At 33.3% G+C, this 21,092-nt stretch overlaps 1 protein-coding gene across 1 annotated transcript in view; it reads left to right on the top strand.

Annotated features, from left to right (window-relative positions):
* Positions 1 to 21,092, top strand: part of LOC105254148 (nesprin-1) — a 95,375-nt gene that overhangs the window by 65,792 nt on the left and 8,491 nt on the right. The window contains 9 exon segments of the mRNA XM_025406823.1: positions 639 to 749; positions 926 to 1,231; positions 1,463 to 1,597; positions 3,267 to 9,694; positions 9,889 to 10,585; positions 11,249 to 11,548; positions 12,638 to 13,594; positions 16,906 to 17,208; positions 20,478 to 20,735. Of these exon segments, the coding sequence (XP_025262608.1) occupies positions 639 to 749; positions 926 to 1,231; positions 1,463 to 1,597; positions 3,267 to 9,694; positions 9,889 to 10,585; positions 11,249 to 11,548; positions 12,638 to 13,594; positions 16,906 to 17,208; positions 20,478 to 20,735 (9,495 nt within the window).

Genomic DNA, 21,092 nt, shown 5'->3' with positions numbered 1-21,092 from the left:
TCTGCATTATATTTACGTGCTTATTCCGCTCTTACGTAAATATATATACAAAAATATTATTACCTGCAATAGTATCTTCACATTACGCACACTTCACATGCCTATCTTTTATTATTTTATTATTGTTATATTATTTTACGGCTTGTAATACCAAAGATTAAAATATAAATAAAAAAAATTAAAATTAAAATATAAATAAACGAAAATTTATATAATAAAGAATTAGCAGCTAATAAGGAATAAAAATTGATTTTAATTTTTTTGATCTTTGGTTACTGGCAACTTTACGTGTTAGGTCTTTGCATTCGAATTGCTTAGCAAAATATTCACTGACATGTTGCATGAAAATTTTTTCGTTCCATATAGTAACAAAAATATTTTTATATACGGATGATTATAAACGCTAAAGGAATGATATTCATTTCGATATGCCTTATTAAATGTGTTTCATACTGTGGCATTTTGTAACCTCATATCATACAACACCTTCTTTTACAGGTTTTCTTAAAGTTTTCGATGCTAACGAAATTAATGCGCAGCGTGAAAAAATTGATTGGACTTCGTCGTGTGCACAGCATAATTGAAATAGTAATAAATCTCACAATCAATAAAATTACTAATAAGCATTTATGTTTTAGGATACCGTTGAGGAAGGCCTCGCTTCTCTGCAAATAAGATTTTCAACTTTCGAAGAAACACTATCTCATTTGCCTGTGGACAGCATAGAATCCATATTATCATCTCTCATGGTAAGAATGTAAAATGAATGATTCTAGATCAATTGAAAAAAGAGAAAAATAAAAGAGACTTTTAAATTTATATTATTATTCTTGCTAATTTTATATTTATTGTACAAGAAAATTAAAAGATGAATATATATATATTATGTTATAAAATCACAAGAAATCCTCTTTATCTATTTTAGACCATGTTGACGGAGCTTCGCACCTACGATGAGGAAGTTGCACAACTTCAAAGTCGATTACGCGAGATTCCTGCTGATATTGAATCTCAAAGACTTTTAGTAGCTTTGACGGAAATTCACACGCGTGTTACTTCCCTTTTCAATCAAGCGGAACAAGGACGGGCAGCTGTCGAACAGGCACGAGAAAGCCAAGAAAGACGAAGCCAAGAAATTCATGCCTACAAATTATTCCTCGAAGAAACAGACACTTGGCTAAGAAGTGTCATATCGAAAATAGACGAACAGCATTCGTTTAACACCAACAAGGTTGGTCTGTTGGATCATTTATCGGCATAATAATATAATTAATTCTAATGGTTTAGTGAAACATACATTTAACGTTCTTATTTTTTTCATTAATGATTAAATAATTATATATTAAATTTAAGATATCGCAATTTCTCAATATCGAGACTTAATTTCATCAAATAATTATATAATACAATTATTTCACCGCACGTGAAATAATATCGATATTTCGCTTGTCGCAATCGGCAGATTTTACAGGAAGAATTAAGGAGTCGCGTGCATCGAGTCTCAGAACTCGAGTCATTACCAGAAGTGAACACGCTGGCGATAGAACTGAAGAAAGCCCTCGTGAGCACAATTAATCAGCTCTCACAAAAGCAGCAGGTATTCAACGTTTTCCAAAGTTTGGGGGCTTTCGCAAACATTACTCTTTTTGGTGCCTCGATCGCTTAAAATAATATTACAAATGATTCGAGAAAATCAATTCTGGTTTCGAAAGTTGCCAAAGTTTCATGCCATACGGAAGAAAATATAAAAGGCTTGCAAGTTGCGGTTATTACAAAGTTGATGGCTTCGTAAATGCAAATTATAAGAACTGTAAATATCAGAGAAAAATTATTAAGCTATTAATTAATAGCTGCACGTAAGATAAAAAGAATTTTCGGATGTGAATATCGTAATGTGAACATCTGCATTGAAACTATTCTGCTTTTTCCTCGAGTAAGAATTTGAAATATTTGCTTTAAATTTGGATAGTCATAAGAAACAATGTGTAATGTTTAATCATAAACGCTAAATTCTTTGTAATAAGCGGTAAACACACACAACGCATTATTCGACATATGGTACAGCCATATATGAGCCATTCTAGTCATCGAGCTTAATAATACAATTTCTTTTGCACGGCTTACGGACATAAATAATTCAATTATATAGAAAGCATTATTCTGAGTATATATTTTTTTCTTTATCATTGTCGCTGCAAACGGACATATGCGCTTCTCATCACGCACATTTCATTATAGATATCACGCATCGTACATTATTTCTTATTGTTGATTTATTGTACATTATTTGTATCATGATTGTTATGTATTTTTCTGTTTATCTTAAGGTGATGGATGTAGTATAGGCATTGCATGTAATTAGTAAAAGGAATGTTAATACATTGCTGTAATATTTCATGTCAATTAAAGAATTCTCATTAATCCTCTGTTCCCCTTTACTTTCCACTTGTTAATCATTGTAGTTATATGCCATACTTAGCGATGTGAATAATTAATGATAATATTATCATAAATATAATTTTTTTATGCGTAAAGTATATACAACATGTTTATTTTATTATTAAGATGATAGATTATTAAGATTCAATAAACGCGTTATCTCTCAGAAATATTATATAATTTTCATATTCAATAGAATATCAATATTCCATAGAAAATACACGACAAATATATTATTCATATTACTTAAAAACTTTATATATGTAAAGATTATTTAAGTGCAACATAAATACTTTTAATTATAATTTATTTTATATATATATATATATATATATATATATATATTAATAAATATTAAATAAAAACTTTTAGAAGAACATGTATAAAGATACGAAAAATAATGGGAATTTTTGGAATTGCTTCTTCACAAACGATTTATTAAATAAACAAAAAGAAACATGTTGCATTACCAAAAAAGAAATACAGTATAAAAAGATTATTTTGTTGAATCATATAATCAACGAAGTAAATAAAATTTATAAACTCTAAATAATCGTGTAGTATCCAATTTAAATTTCTGTTCTTATCCGTTTAACAAGGAAAATTTTACATTGCATATACATACACAAAATTACACTAATATTCCATTTATTTTTCATCAATAAAATAATCAGTAACAATAAAGTGACGCATTTTTGAAACTTAAAATATAGAAAGTACAAGTATATTTGTGCGCACGCACGCCCGCACACATACATACAATAATTATTCAAGATATAATGGTGTATATAGCGTCACATTTTTTCAAGACAATTGTTATCTCGTAGGAAATCTGTGATGAGCAAGCACAAGCTGACGATGAATCGACAGAGAGAGATAATGCTACTCTGGACGAAGCACCTTCGATTAATTCTTCCCTGGGAGGCGGTCCGCCATCTTTGGCTGATGTTTCTTTACAAACGGGTCAAAGTTTATTAATCGACGACGTTGTAGAGAAGAAAGCCCAATTCACAAAACAAACATCTACGACGCAAATTCCATCGTCGACTACATGTCATTCTCTCACGACGCAGACAACGCAAGTTTTACTACCGAGCGAGGGTGCTCAAACGCAGGAGGCTATAAAGATCTTAAAAACCACGAAAGGTGATCACGACGTAATCGAGATAGCGACCAAGTCCTTGCCAGCTAATTCCAGCCAAGAACTAGTACAGGAACAACCTGGTGCCTTGTCTAGTGAAGACATTGTCGTCAATATGAAGTATCAAGATGCGAAACAAACCGACAGCGCGACAAGTGAATTAAACATTGTCCATGCTGCGCCACAGTCTTTTGAGACGGTTTTAGTCGAACCGGATGACATTACCACTGAGGTAGTTGTCGATGCTGATGGCACCAAAAGAATCATAGTAAGAAAATTACGACGTACTACCACGGTCAGTAAACAAACTACGCAGCAGCACATGTCTACTCTGTCGACAGCACTCGGAGACACGCCGTTGATGATGCAAGCTTTTTCAGAGGCTGCGATGAGAGATCAGCAAGTCACCGTAACTAAAACGAGACCAGATGGTACCATAGAGACTATAACGAGACAGATTTACGGTGGTAAAGTCACCACGGGCGCCGGCGAAGGTATCAACGTGGAGGAGTACGAATCCGAACCTCAGTACACGCACATGGTGACGCAAGGCCAAATAGGAGATATCAGTTGCCAACCGGTCGAAGAGGAAATATTGATGGAGGGTGGTGAATATCAAACGAGGACTGCAAGCGTTCATGCTGTGGTGCAGCAAGTCACTAAGCGAGTCATCAAAAAGACGCGCAAAATTATTCGGAAAGTTACTATTATAGATGGTAAGGAAACTACCACCGAAGAAGTGATCGAGGAGCCCGAAGAGATAGAGATAAACGAGCAAGACATACCGCATATTAGTATCAATGTGGTTAAAAACGAGGATCACAAAATATTAGTTCCTGCGGAAGAGTCAACTGAAACACAACAGGAGAGATCGGAGATACCAATGCCACATACTTCCGATACTTCGATGCAAGGACCGTTTTTCGGGCCATTTGCTAAGGATATGATGAGTACGCGTCAAGATAAAACGAAAGAAGAAATCACAGAGAAGCCGATGACGATCGCGGAGAAAAATGATGACATTATGGAAGCTGACACATTGAATATTGTGGATGAAAGCGCGTCGTTAAAAGAACCTTTGACGACAGAGTCTAAGATAAAATTAACAGATTCCGAACAAACTATGGTGCAGGAAATGCTCCCTTCTCTGGGAGAGCATGTATCGCAATCGGAAAATTTAACTAATCTTCCAGATGATGAAAACATTTCTAGTTTACAACGTGATGAAAATATAGTGCCAAAAGAAATGGAAACAGTAACGATGAAAGAACACAAATACGAACATTTTCCTACTGAGGTAAATGGCATAAATACACTCGCTGTCGATAATCAAGCGTTAATTGATGCTGAGCGATCTGCTGTTTTGCAGACTCCTGTCGAAGATGTCTATGTTACACATGCAGTACAGCCGGAATCTCTAAAATCGCCATTAGAGCCGACCATAACAGATGACGAATCGATGGTTACCAAGACTACTTGTAAGTCTGACGATGCACCAATAAAAATCGAAACACTCAATATCGAGCTAGAAAACGGCACGGTAGAAGTAGAAATGCACCATGATGTTAGCAGCACTGTAGAAGCTGATACAAATGTCGATATATCGAATGTCATTCTGTTAGAGGAAGAAGATAAAAAGGAAGGAATATCAAAACAAGACGAATTGTTTGAACTATCCAAGAGTAAAGAAGAAGATATAACATCGCAACAATTAGAGCCACAAAATGGATCGATCACTTTACCGTGTGAATTCGAAATTGAATCCGACAAACGCGTAGAAAAATCTGTTTCAAAAGATGTCGAAGCATCACTTAAAGAACGAGAAATTTCAGAATTGTTTATGGAAGAAGAAGATGATAATTTAAGGGATCAAGCACTCAAGCCCGAGTATAAGCCAATATTCCATAAGGTTGAGATAGCTTTATCTGTGAGTAAAGAAGATGAGGAAATGGAACCATTGGTCTCTATTAAAACTCAAGCAGAGCGATCCGAGATTGTTCCATATAGCATTGTTAAAGAGGATGTGGATATTAGTCTTCCAACAGATAAAAGAACGACAGGAATAATACATGATAAGATCGTGCAAACCAGCGCTTTTCTTACAGCTGAAAAAGGAACAGAAACCTTACAACAGACGGCAGACAAAGTAATCGATGTTCATATCGAATCCTCGGAGCAAAGCAAATCAGACACAAGTCATAAAAGTAGAAAAAAGAAGCGCCACAAAGATAAGACAGAGTCTTTAGAAAAGCCCGTAGAAGAAGAATCTAGCACTTCTATCGCTACATCGATTGCTGAATCTATGGAGATTAATGTCCCATCATCTGATTCGTCTAAACATGCTAGCGAACAGCCGCAACCGGATATTGTGGAGATTATCAAATCTAACATTGAATCGTCTTTAAGCTTAGATGACGATTTTGTGGCCGAAGAAAATGGATATCAACCGGATGATAATGATGTATTATCGATTCCATTGAAAGATGAAAATAGCACGAAAAGAAAGAGAAAAACGAAGAAAAAGCAAAAAATTCGATTAATTCAAGATGAGGATCTAACTCAAGTACCCAAAACTAGTAGTGATGATGCGACATTTACAGATGATGGATTTTATTTAGAGATTCCTAAATCTGAAGTAGAAGATAATATAAAAGAAAACGATGAAATAAAAGCAGATAAAGCAATAGAAAAAAATAATTTAGAAGATATAACGGAACAAGAAGATCAGACGAAAGAAATTAAAACCGAAGATGTAATGGAACAAGAAGATCAGACGAAAGAAATTAAAACCGAAGATGTAATGGAACAAGAAGATCAGACGAAAGAAATTAAAACCGAAGATGCAATGGAACAAGAAGATCAGACGAAAGAAATTAAAATCGAAGATGTAATGGAACAAGAAGATCAGACGAAAGAAATTAAAATCGAAGATGTAATGGGACAAGAAGATCAGACGAAAGAAATTAAAATCGAAGAAATAATAGAAGAAGAAGATCAGGCGAAAGAAATTAAAATCGAAGGTATAATGGAACAAGAGGATCAGACAAAAGAAACTGAAACTGAAGATATAATGGAGCAAGAAGATCAGACGAAAGAAATTGAAACCGAAACGATACTACAACAAGAGAATATTATTGAATATAAAGCTGTGTTAGATGACGCAAACACTCAAACAACTGTAGAAACATGCGATGTTTCAACTTCACTTACTCCAAAGATAGAGGAGAGCTTTTCTACATTTATACAAACATCTCCTGAACCGCTACCGTTAACTTTAGAAGAAGAGAGTCAAACAGAAAAAACTGAAGAGATTCATATTGAAACACAAACAATTTTAGAACCAGAACTTGATTTTATTTCACAAAATATCGTGGAAGGAATCCCGGAAGTCGAAGATTTAGGCATACAGACTATGACACCCATAGCCACGCCAAGGGAGGAGTTTGCTATTCAAACTAGTCCAATTGAGGATGTCCCTTTTATTGAAACGGAAATGGAAGATTCTCAAGCACAAACAACCGAAATTGATGTTTTTTCGACGGAAATGCAGACTTCACCTATTGAAGTAGCTTCAATGATAACAAATGAAACTCAGACAACGATAAATACCGCGATGGAAGTCGAGCAACAAACTACTCCACCACCAATAGCAGAGAAAGTCATTCTGCAGGAAAGTGGTATGCAAACATTACCTCCAGAAGTACCAGAATCTTTGGAAAAAGATGTACAAACAAGTGTCCCGACTAGTCCGGAGCAACCGAATGTTTTGCATGCAGATACTCAAACAATCACAATACCGGCGCCTACTGATACAATTGAAACACAAACAACGCCTGAAGAAAGCCCTCGAAAAGTAGAGGCGGAAACTGAAATGCCAATAAAATCAATCAAAGAGGCTACCATGCAGACCAGTCCAATCATTGTCAGTCCAGAACCTATACAAGTATGCGAAGAATTTATTCAAACCAGCCTCGAAGAAACGAAACAGACTATCGAGGAAGAATCGCAGACTAGTTCTCCAGCGAAAATTCAAACTTTCGATAGTTCGATGCAAATAGAAACAGACCTGATACCACAAATCGAAAAAAGTATACAAAATATTCCTGACATGTGTGAAATCAGTGCACAAACATCATTAGAGAAAGACAGCCAACCAGTCGAGATGACATCGATATCTCAACAAACAACATTAATTTCAACTCATACTGTTGAAACATTTACGGAAGATTCTAAAGTAGAAGAAATTGAAAAAGAAGAGGCGCAGGAAACGCCTGTTTTAACGGAAGCGGACATCTTGAAAGAGACGAAAGAAGAAGGAATAATATTTACGGAAATAACGGAAACTCCAGTAGCACCTGATGTACAAGTACGAAAAATAGAAGAAGTAAGAGAAATGGAAGTTGCGAGTGACAAACCAATATCGGAGATTTCCACAACGGAAAATATCGAGCAAAGAAAAGCATCTGTTGAGGAAGAGATGCACCAATTTTCTGAAACACCTATAGTAAAAGATAGTTTAAAATCATTAGATATTAGCGCAAAAACAGAAGAATCTACGATACCATCTTCGACATCGGAAAAAAGCACTACTCCGGATACATCATTTGAAATCCACGTGCACGCGAGCATAGAATTATCTGCCAGTGACACGCTCGATACTGTTAGCAAAGAAACACCTGATAGTTCGCAGGAGACAACAGTTGCCGAAGACCTCAACAACGACGCGGATGTTGCAGAGCACAATAGCAAAGCGATTAAACGACAAAAAAGGAAAAGAAAACACAAGACCATGGAAATTAATTTACCTAACAAAGACAAGTCGGAATTTGAATCCATATTTGGGCAGCCAATGAAATCCCAAGATACTACCTTGAAATTGTCTTATTGCGATGTAGCCAAGAAAAATGTCAGCAGGCGAACATCTTTAGTAGGAAATAATGATGTTTTAGATGACGTAGTACACGAATATTCTTCTCAAATCGATTCAGATCAAATAAAATCGGAGGATGTTGCATCGGGAACTGTAGAAAGCAGGAATCGAGATAAAGAAGACATAAAAGATATCTCAACTACCTCAGAAACAATTATGTCAGATCAATTTATAATTGATTCAAATCGTCACATTCCAGAAACAACAATATCTGAAGTAGCAGCAGTACAAATGCCATTTTTACCTGATAAACCGATGATGGAGTCGTCATTGATGTCGACGGACCAAGAGAAATCATCCATAATTGTACCTACACAATTATCTCCTGAACTAATGGATACCACTGACGAGCTATTGTCACCCATAAAAATCGAGCAATCTATTTGCGATAAAGAAATCACCGATTCGTTCCAAGCAGAGACCCCGACATACGCCGAAGTGATATCGGAATCGCACAAAAAGCTTACATCAGCGTTACCTAGCACCGAAATACACGAGAAAAAAGATACGAATTTATGGCAAGAATCCGAAGTACCATCTCTCAACACTCTATCTGCAACTTCTCTTCTAGAAAGACCTTTGGAATGTGACATTAAATCGCAATATCAGAGGATACCACAAGCGATGCAAGCTGCTAAAATAATAACTAATCGAGTGAAAAATCTACAGAATACCAACGAATCGAGTTATCTAGGTAACATTTTGCACATCGCACATCTCGAACAAGTCACTACGGAAAAGCTTGTGGAGGAACGCTCTTCGGATGTTCGCAAGGAATTGGCGCAGCTAAGAAATGCTATTCAAGAGAACGACGTGATAATCATCGAGGAAACCTTTGTCACTGTCATCGAAACAATCTCAATTTGGTTGGAAACTATTGAGTATCGAATCTTTCTAAACAAAGAATGTCCGAGTGGACCTTCTCACGAGGACGTTAAAACGTTCATCGAATTGAGAGAAGAGATGAATCATGTCAAGGAAAATATTTGCGAACTTGATAACATTTGGAAGCAATTAGAGCCAAGCTATCCGGAACAGGAACATGAAAGATTACGAAAATGTATGGACGCTGTTGAACATCAAATGAAAATCATCGAGCATATTACGATTGATGAAGAGGAACATGCCAGCAAACAACTCGCAAAATGGGACGAATTTATAAATGGCATAAACAATGTGTATAGGTAAGATATTAAGAAAAAATATTAATTAAATATTAATTAAATTTTTATTAAATGTAATATATTTTGTTGCATATTTTTTTAAACTAAATTTAGAAATAAAGTCTGAAATAAAAGAGAGAAAATTTAAATAATTTTATTATTGTTTAATGCACGCATTTTTTTCTGTATTAAAATAGTCAAAATTCTTGTTACAGGCTAGTCGATGAACAACGTAAACAGCTCGATTATATAATTGAAAGTGAAAATTCCACACTTTGGAAATTACAAGAACTCGATAAATTGGAGAACACAAATCGTTGTCACATGTGGAAAACGAGTCAACTCCTCGATGTTACTTGCGGATTATTGCACGATTATCCAGGCAAAGTTATACCCGATGAAACGTACGCTGCGCACGAAATGACAAAGATTATCGGGCATAATGTGTACGTCGAACGAGAGCGTCTTCTCCAATTGCTCGTCTTAGCTGAAGAATACGAGCAAACACTTCAGGAATTTGCGCAAATTACCGAAATTGCTGAAAATCTACTAGACAGTCCGATATCGGTGATGAGCCTAGAATATCTTCAAGAAGAGATGCAAAAACACAGAAAATTCTTCGTCAACTTAAATCACTGTCGCGCGATTCTCGAATCGCTGGAAGGCAATCTAGATCCTGAAACCAGGGCCAAACATTCAGATCTGCATAAAGAACTTCATGATAAAGCGACAGTGTTACTCGATCAAGCGGCTTCAAGAGCGCAACAAATGGCGTTGGCCGCGTCAAGATGGATGCTACTGGAGCAAAGTATGAAAGAAGAGAAAGGATGGCTCCAAGTTGCACATCAACGTGTCCCTGATCTCCAAACAGTGACTTCGACCGATTACGATCAATACATCTCTTTATATCAAGTTAGTAATTTTATATTAATTCCATTTATTAAGAGTAATTTTATATTAATTTCACTTATTAAATAATTTTATATTAATTCCACTTTTATACTTAAATAATAATTGCACGCCTTTCGTAAGTATACATGTATACTTTTCACATACGTAATGGCTGAATGTGATAAAAAGTGTCGGAAGTAAGCATAAAAGATGTCTTTAAATATACACGCAATAGACATAGTTTCAGTAGAACATTAAATTTTTTGTATTACATTTTTTTTACTTTTAATTAACATAAAATTCAAAAAATATTTTATATGTTACATTATATTATATATATTATATATTAATTGATCTTGAAAGAAAAACTATTATTAAAATATATACTAAATATATGCTGACAAATTTATTTATATGCAGACATTTTCTAAGTTTAATTTAATTTAAATATATTATTTTTAATCTATTATTTTTTATCTGTACCATGTGGATAAAAAATATATGTTCAGGGCTATTTTTAATGTCATTCAGAAAAGCATTAATCACATGGTGTTTAGCCGGTTGTTACGAAAAATTCTAGCTACAAAAAGCATTATTGTTCTTTTGATATTGACAAATTTGTACTATTTATGTGATTATTCCATAAATTTAACTTTAATTATTTGTCAATTTGTTACATTTTAGTCTCTATCATCAGACGTAGCAACCCATCGTGCACGATTAATTCAATTATTCGACGTGGCCTGTAGTCTTCGCGATCTCATCAATATCGAGGATCCCGAAGATCATTACGGGGAAATCTTAGATGTGATCGTAAAACTGCAAGATAACATTGAATCCTCCTTGAGAAGACTATTGGCCTTCAGAGAGAGTTGGAATAATCAAGAGACATTAATGAGTCGTGTGGAACAGTGGATGACAATGGCTGAGAAGGAGCTTGCCATACTACGCGATCCCTCAGGAAGTTCTATGCGTCAATTCTGGGTAAGCACTTTCGATCTTTCTCTAAAATCTTGTAAATGTATTTATAATACGATAATCTAACGAGAACATCCATTGGTGGGCTGTATCCGCATATGCATCTGGGTCACGTTTTTCCAACGCATTTGGCCTCGTGCCATCGGAGGCACATGTTCGAGATCCGTATTTTTAGCACGATTAAAATTGGAAAACGAAAGTATTACGTAATCGTTATCAGCATCATTTTTTATCAAACTTTTTATCTACAAACTTTAATACATAACAGTCTTTATACATATGTGTGTACATATATAATATATTATATTGTAGAATATTATCTCTTGTTATATGAGGCATAAACATTTTTAAAACTATTAGCGATAAAAAAAATTCTTCAGATAAAATTGAATAATTTTGAAAAGGATGATCTGATTTTAAGAATGTATTGGACGGACCGTCTCAAAAATTAATCCAAAGTATCAAAAAATTAAAGTTGGGCAGAATACAAATTCTAATTGATCAAAAATTTTTTAAAAATCACGAAATTATACTTCAAAGTATTCTTTAATATAAATAGGTCTTAATTTCCAATAAAATTTTGCCACGTTTTATCATCAATATTGCGTTAAACCGATAATCACAGTTATTTTTTAATAATAATTTCAAAACGAGCAAGTAAATCGTTTTAAAACTTTATGGAAACATTTTTACACGTATGAAGAATATAATATTACAAAATGAAATTTTTATCATTGTTTTTTTATAGTTTGTGAATAATTTATTACCTGTCTCTTGAACGTTTACATAAGATCCTATGTTAAAATCGCAAAATTCAAAAATTAATAACTTTTAAAGGAGCAAGTAATAAAATTTAAAATAATTCATGACGATTTAGAATGCTATTAAGAAGTTAAATTAAAAATTCACGGCAATCTCATTGATTGTAATATATCTCCAATACATCCTTAAGTTTTTCTAAATCTAAATATAAAAAAAATATAAGGACTAACTTCATTTAAAAAATATATATATTTTCGTGCTAAAAATTAAATTCGATTAGATTCAATTAATTTTCAATCAGATTTGAAAAATCTTATATCAATATTATTATAGGAATTGAAGGCACAATACGAAGTTAACAACAACATGCGTAATGAAGCAGACAATGGTTTCGAGCAAGCTTTACGAATTATACCTTTGTCGGACGAAATATTACAGCGACAATTCCACTACGAATTGCAAGGTCGTTGGAAGGAGATTAGCAATAAGATCAGCGAGATTCAGATGGATGTCACTCGCAGCATTTCCTCGGAGGAGATCTCATCGAACGACAAACTGAAGCTACTCGAAAAGGAGCTGAACGAATTACGAACAACTATCAATAGCTTCTATGGGGTATTGAAGACCAAAGAAGAACTCGACTTGTACATCGAGAGACTCACTGTGCTATTCGACAGAATCTCTTTGATTCAGGACGAGATAGGTCGATTGGGTCTTTTACCAGCAACGGAAAGCGAAAGAGTCGGATTTTTACTATCATCGGCTCGTTGCATAGAGGGACAGATAAGCGAAGAGCTAGATTCGGCGCAATTACTTCGAGAAAAAATTCAACTTCTTCAACGCGGATTAAATCGCTTCAGGAAGGCTTACAAAAGATTGTCGACAATACTGGATCAATGCGAGGGCAGCGAGAAACAAGAAAGCGACTTAGTAGCCGCGGCTGTGAATCAATGTCAATCAGTCGCAAATGAGTTGGCGGTTCTCTGGCAAGATCTAATGGCTTTAAGACAGACGCTGCATAATTTGCCGACTGGCATGAGAGTAACAGTATCGCCGGTAGGCATCGAAAGGGATCTATCCAATATACAAGACGTTCATACTGAACTCGAATCGAGATGCACGCGTCTGCTTTCATTGCTGACGAATAGATTGGAGTTGTGGCGACGATTCGAAAGACAGTTGGAAACTGTACAACAATCTGTTCAAGAAGCGGATTATATGATGGAACTATTAACCGTCCAAGGCTCTGTCGATTACGAAAGATTACTAAAGGCTACCGAGCGACTCGAGGTAAGTCTTTTTTTTCTACATTATATATAAAAAAGGTCAAGCGATGAGATTTGCTTATCGCATTGAGAAATAGGTCAATAAAATCATCAGCGTCTTGTATAATTCTTTTTATAAAATTGGCATGATTCCGGTACAATATTATATTTTTTATTCTCTGCAAATGAATTTAATGCTATTTAATCAAAAGCGCCAAATTGAGCAATACGAAGTAGGACTGAAGTCCAATTTTAAGTAAACTTTCGAGTAATTTATCTCGAGGTTCATGGATAGTCAATTAAATTCTTCTCCTTATAATTTCATGATTCATCAGGCGTTATTAAACAGATCTACAAATACAAGAGTACACACACGTTACGCGCAGGCGTCGCATTTTCGCTCTCACTCGTTCAGGCTTGAGAGCCGCGTTATCGCCGCGGCACCTATCAGTACCGCTAGACCCATGGTCACGTTTACGTCGCTGCCGAGAATATCTCCGAACCTGTGTAAATATATTTCAACGCGTGTTATTGGTATTTTTGACCTGTATTATCGCTCGGTCGCGACGACAGATAAACGCGCATCATTTGCAAGTCGTTCGAATGAGATTTATTCTTCACAAATTCGCGCAATTCTCTATCTAAGTTGAAGCTTCACGACGAAGACCAAATACGATAAATAACTTCAAGGTAATGTCGCATTAAATATCGTAGATATCAAACATTTTCCTGAATGATGCAGAACGTTTCCGTTTCGCGTCTCGTGCCAAAACACTCAGACTGCACGAAGAATAGTCGGAACAGGATTTCCGGAGTTGCATATCTGCAGAAGGTTGATATGAATGTTGAAGTTAAAAGAATGCTCCGTTATTAGTGATGATTTAATATAACGATGATTCAAAGTGTTTTCAATATTTATTGTAATGCGCAAAAACGTATTAATATGATAATTAAAACTGACTGTATTTTTAATCAGCCATGCATCTTTAAAAAAAAAGCAGCGGTATTTATGTCAGTCTGGCATGAATATATATACGTATATATATCTGGTTTTCTATTTTTATCAAAAATATACTGACTGTATTTTACACATTTCATAAACTGATTATTGATTTAAAAAAAAATCCGCTCCATCCTCGCAGAATAAAACTACTTACGTACTATCTAGTAAAAGAAAAAACAAATGTATATATATTTATTCCAGACAGACATAAATGCCGCTGTATTTTTTAAGATGTACGGTTAATTACTCTACAAAAGTTTGCATACAAGAACAATTATTTGTTGCACATGTGTGAGTTTCTTCTTCATGAATTATCATTTTGTACATCTTACCACATATGTTTATTTCGAGGGCGCATGAATGGGCCCTTTTCGGCCGACCCTTTGCAGAGCAATCATTCATACCGTTGAAAAAACTTGTAAAGTTCTTCGTTGATTTCTTGGCATATCACGCGTTCATGATTTTTATTAGTATTCCGGAAGTGGTCGGTTATTTTCCGCGAATGCATGCACGAGAAAATAATTTTGTAAGAATTTATTTCCGTTAGATCATTGCATCTGTTCTTTTTTTTTTGCACCCAATACCGTTGCGTTGTTTATGCATCACGACGAAACATATAAAGTAATCCTCTTTATCCACATCGATGCATAATATGTATTAAATCAGCATATATTACAGGTGTACAGTCGTTGCAAGCAACAGGTTGTCTGTAACAAAAATAATGTAGCTAAACCAACGAGAATATGTGCATGCATAACTTGTGAATCTCTCTCTTTCATATGTCGCTTAATCGAAATAAAAGACGATTATATTAAATATATAGTTATTATCATAATTTCTTTCTCGTGACCACGTGAAATTACATGTTCGTCACAATACGTCTATAAACAATCGACATTATGAACGATCAACAGACATCAACATAACTTAAAGAACATTAGATTAAACGCAATTAATTATATATGCTAATTTTATACAAAATCTTTATCCCCGATTCTTTCTTCGGAAAACAAATTAATATTAAAACAATATGCATAGATGATACAATGCCCGTGTGTTGCAACGATGCGTTTTAATTGCATATAATTAACTGTAACATCGTTTAATTGCAAATAATGTGAAACGTTCCGACTTTCTGAGATGCAATCACTTCAATTAGCTAGATGTTAATGCATGAGATATAATTTTTTTTGTAAGATCCTCCAATGATAAGATCCCTCCAAAGATAAAATTCGCAACTACAGCAATAATGCACGCATAATTAATGATAATGTCTTTATGGATAAATATACTTAAAAATTTTCTTTTCTTTAGTGCAACAGATATAGTGCGTGCATCAGAGCGAATTATCTAATTTATTTTAAAAATAATTACGAAAGATATAAATGATTAAAATCATTAATGAATAAATAACGCGATGGGTATTTCAACTATGGTGGGAATGTCTATGTTTAGAGTCGTTGCTACTACCCGAACGTATATATATATATATATGATTTCCTTTTCTTATACTATGAATTTATTTTCATATTTCTCTGAACGTCGAAAAACTAACGAATTATCAATTAATATTAGTTGTATAAATTTAGTTGCATACAATATACAAGAGAAAATAAAATAGAATAAAATATCTATCATAAATAGCTAGAATAATTTATTTATTTACGAATTATTTTTAATAATTTACAAAAAAATATTTTTTCTATAAATTTATTATATCTGATAGAAATATTCGATACATCAAGAGGTAGTTTCCACGTATGATTTCTTTTGCAAAATTCGTAGAGAGGTGAACGAACTCAAGTACGCGCGACATAGAATTATTTCAACCACGTTGTGACCGAATTCATGTAAGTCTCGTGCGCATATATGGTTTGAGGTGTTGCGGTATGTCGCGAATTTATTTATAGCGAGTTTTAAAGCAGAACCGACATGCCTATACTTTCTTTGAATTGTCTGGCATGTGAAGCTTTAGTAGACAAAATATAATTTTTATTATTATTTTCAAAATATATGAATAATATGGAAAAAAAGGAGATTAATAAAAAATTAATAAGTTCTACTCCTATCAATCTCATTATACATTAATAGCGTTCTATGAGATTCAAATTAACAGCAAAATATTTTTGACAAATTTATTATTAATCTGTTATAATTATATAATTTAAACCGTCTTAATTAAAATATTATTTAACTATTAATTTAAATTTAAATATTAATTAACTCAAAAAGTGTGTATTATGTCAAAGAAGTGATGCATTTAATTTCTATATTCATGACAATATTTGCAAATATTAAACATGCTCTTCCTTTTTCTTTTTTTTTAATGATAGGGTCTAAACGGTGATTTGGGCGCCAGAGAAGTTCTCATTGGCGAATTACGTGCCGCTGCCGAACCTCTGCGGGAGAGCTGCGCTGTAGAAGTCCGCGAAAGAGTCGATGCCATAGTAAATGAAGCCGTACAGGCTTGGGAAGATACGAGGGCCGAATTGAACGCCCTTTGCACCCGATACCAGCACGCGTGCAGGCTCTGGCAGCAATATAGGGACTCCAGCGCCGCGGTAAAGGACTGGGTAGACACTCAAATGAACACTGTGGTAAATTTGCCACCGGAGGAAGCAGTCAAGCAGGTCAAGGTAGGTGATGTTGACCTAGACTTTTTACCACTGTCATAAGTTAAATATGAGGAGCTCTTATTTTTAAAATAGTTTACTCTCTAAAATCTTCCGGAAACGAAAGATACATAAGAGAACTTGCTAATGCTAATAAGTAATAGATAAATACGTTACCTTTTTAATGACTTTTGCAAAAATTTAAGAAATATGTAATAGATAATGCCGATATTTTAAAATTAATATTAAGGATCAGAATAAGAGAGAGAGATTTGTTAAATTTTGAAATTTTTTTTTGTGACAAATAGATTTATCTATTCTTTCCTTTGGAATTTTGATTACAAAGTTTGATTCAAAATACAAGCTTAGAATATAAAATATGAATATTAAATAAATTATAATAATTACTATAAAATTATGTTTAAATTTATAATTAAAAAGTTATTTTAAAATAAATAAAAATAAAAATTAAGATTTACCGATAAAAGCAATGAAAATGAACTACAAAACATCGCAGGATCATTGCATCATTTGCTAATAATGGATCACTACATCACTTGCTATTAATGGATTCTTGACATAACTTGGAGATCATTTTTCTTTAGCAAAAATTTCGAAAAATCGTCATCATATCTTTGTAACAAAGTCTTAAATTAAAATTGTATTAAAGTAAATTTAACTTAAAATTAACTGAAGAGTTTTGTTAATCTCTCATCTTTGTTAAATTAAATTTGCGGAAAACTCTCCTTTTTTTTAACTCATTTATATTTTAAAAATTTTATTGATACTTATATATGGATGTTTTGACAAATGATAAGTGCAACTATACACACATATTGTTTTATCTAATAAGTAATGATGAGTATGAAAGAAAAAAAGGAAAGAGAAAAGTGAATGCTGACTTAAAACTTGTTTGCGAGAACAGTTAAGCAATAACTGTTAATCAAGTATCCGATAACTAAGACACTTAACAATCAATATCGCAGCTGAGACAATAATAATTCTCTTTGTTTATATTTAAAAATGTTGATTCATTTTAATATTACATACATTTTAAATTGTGTATTGCATATTAATAATAATTGATTCTTGTACACATACATGTTTTCTGTTAATCTTATTGATCTTTTGAGCCAATACGATTCATTTTTTTGTCAACGAAATATTATATTCATAATTATATTTAAATATTATATTTAATATTAAAATATTATATTTAAATATTATACACATCTATTAAAAAATATTAAATATTTTTACAATTCGTATCTTATACGCATCTCAGTATATGAGGAAAGCTATTTTTTTCAAGATTCAGTTAGGATCATAAAAATATCAGATTAACAGATTATCATACCTTGAATGAAGGAACCTATATCATTCTTTATTTACACACGTACCATAGTATTATCACTACTACTATGCTACCGTGGGACACAAGAAGGGACGAACAAGAGTAAAGGTTGACTCATTATCATCTCCTCGCTCTAGTCAGAGACATAAGCTAGCCAAGGGTAGGTCGTTGAGAGAATAGGGGGCAAGAGGGTGAGCCATACGGACGCGCGCATCGATCCCTCGGAGACTACGCCAGTTAGATTCAGGGCGTTGCAACGTTTACAGCATCCAGCTACTCTCTCGATACGCGTTCTCAAAGTATTCATTTATCTCGACGCAAACACATATTTCTGTTATCGTACCGCCTTATCAGGGAGCGGGGGAGGATTTTTTAAACATTCGCGCCGTATTTGTTAGGCATGCCAGAGAACGTGAACAGATGCGCGTCCATGACGTGTAAATGTGTGTATATGCGTGCGAGTGTGGCAGTGTATGCGCGTTTATGAATACGCATCGACAATTTGGACCATGTGCTCAGACGACGGGGAGCTGTATAGCGGCGCACGTGTGCGTCTAGTTTCGGAGCAGTATTTTATAAGAACGCGCATCAAAAAGCAGAAAGTATGAGTGACAAACTGGACTAAAGACATGTGCACGCCGGAAGAAATAAAGGTAACACAATGACAGACGGATACAATAGAGATACGAAAAGTCCTGATTGTTCGCTACGGACCGGAGATTCCTACCGAATGTAACAATGCGACAGAAATAACTTTAGTGCTACGAAAATTGCGCGTGTATCGTCCGTATTTCCATCGTCGCTTCTATCTCAATGACATGAGAAAAATTCTGGCAAGGAAGAGGAAAACAAATTAGATGAAATTAAATTTTAATTAAAGATCCCTTGGAAGATTTTTCATATTATAATATTAATATTTAATTTTCAAATAATATTTACGAAAACTATATAATACAAAAAATTTTGAAAAGAATTTTCTATATAACTTTTGACGTATCATAGTTTCTTCAAAAACATAATTTTTATGGATTAAACGTAATTAAAGTAATCTGCACATGAGTATTTTTTCTTTCCCGTGCGATGGAAAGAGTGAACGTTACATATATATATATATATATATATAAATAATAAATATGTTATATATATATATATATGAGACAAGTTTGTCGAAAATTTGGAAATTCTTTGTAGTTTCTATATACTACTAAAAATTAAGTAAATAACTATTAATTTATTATTTATTTAATTAATAATTTAATCATTATTATTTGTTTAATTTAAAATTTTATTGTATTTAATATTATTTAATTATGTCATATATAATTATATTTTATTTTACAATTATATATTAAATATGTTATTTTCTACAATTATATCGACTTTATAATTTTAATAATATTTTTAAATATGTTATTAAATAATATTTTAATAATATTTTTAAATATGTTATTAAGTATATATATATATATATATATATATATATATATATATAAATATTTATTGCTACTTTAGAAATTAAATTACAATTGATATAAAAATTGTGAGAATTGTGAAGTATAACATGAAATATATTCGTATATAATTTTTACGAGGAAAACAATTTTATTAAAATTTATAATGTATCGAGAGGACTTGCAACTATGATATATACGATGTAAAATAAAATATAAAATTAAAAATAATAAATAATAATAAATAAATAATGATAAAAAAAAATAATAAATAATGATCACGATTATGAAAAATAAAGAGTAATAATAAATCATAAACAATAATATAAAACTATTTGTAAAAATTATTACACAATATTTATATTATATGCTGTGTAAAATTAAAATTAAAGATTTAAGATTTAGATTCGAGATTTGCTCTAGCGGTAAAAGCTTGAGCAGTTAACACAGACATGTTAAATATTGAGCGTATTTAAAATTCATTTCAGATTTGCGAGGAGACATTGGCAGAACACAAGGAGAGACTAGCGGAACTACGCGGTCTAGTAGCACAGATTGCTTCGGACGTAGGTTTGAACGCCGATGGACCGCTGCACTGCGAAGTCGAAGCGCTCGGTCAACGACTCGAGGATGTTCGGGAAACCTTGTCGACTCTCGCAGATACGGTAGATGCTCATGTTCTCAACCAGGAACTTGCTCGTAGTGATCTATGCCAGACAAAAAATTTTCTAGACTCTGTCCAACAGGTATGTGCCTCCGATATGCTGCTTCTGCTTCTATCTAATCATATGTCAATCAAATCTTTTCCACTCCTTATAACACATGACGCATTCAACCATTATAAGTGTTATGATGTATATAAAGATTTAAGAAAATTATATATCTTCTGCTTTTAATGTAGAAGAGAATAGCAAGTTTGTAAAAGAATTATAAAGAACGAAAGAGATTTTGATTTTTGATTCCATATCTTTAAAAATATTTAAAAAATACGTGTACATGACGATATAATTTTACAAGATCCAGGTGTATTCAGCGCGTTAGTTAATTATATTCTAGCATATTTCATTGTATATGTGTAAACGAATTCAAAACCTTGGAGAACA

The sequence above is a fragment of the Camponotus floridanus genome, unplaced genomic scaffold, assembly GCF_003227725.1.
Source record: "Camponotus floridanus strain SB8 unplaced genomic scaffold, Cflo_v7.5 scaffold156, whole genome shotgun sequence".
Taxonomy (NCBI): Eukaryota; Metazoa; Arthropoda; class Insecta; order Hymenoptera; family Formicidae; genus Camponotus; species Camponotus floridanus.
This window is presented reverse-complemented; position numbering and strand designations above follow the sequence as displayed.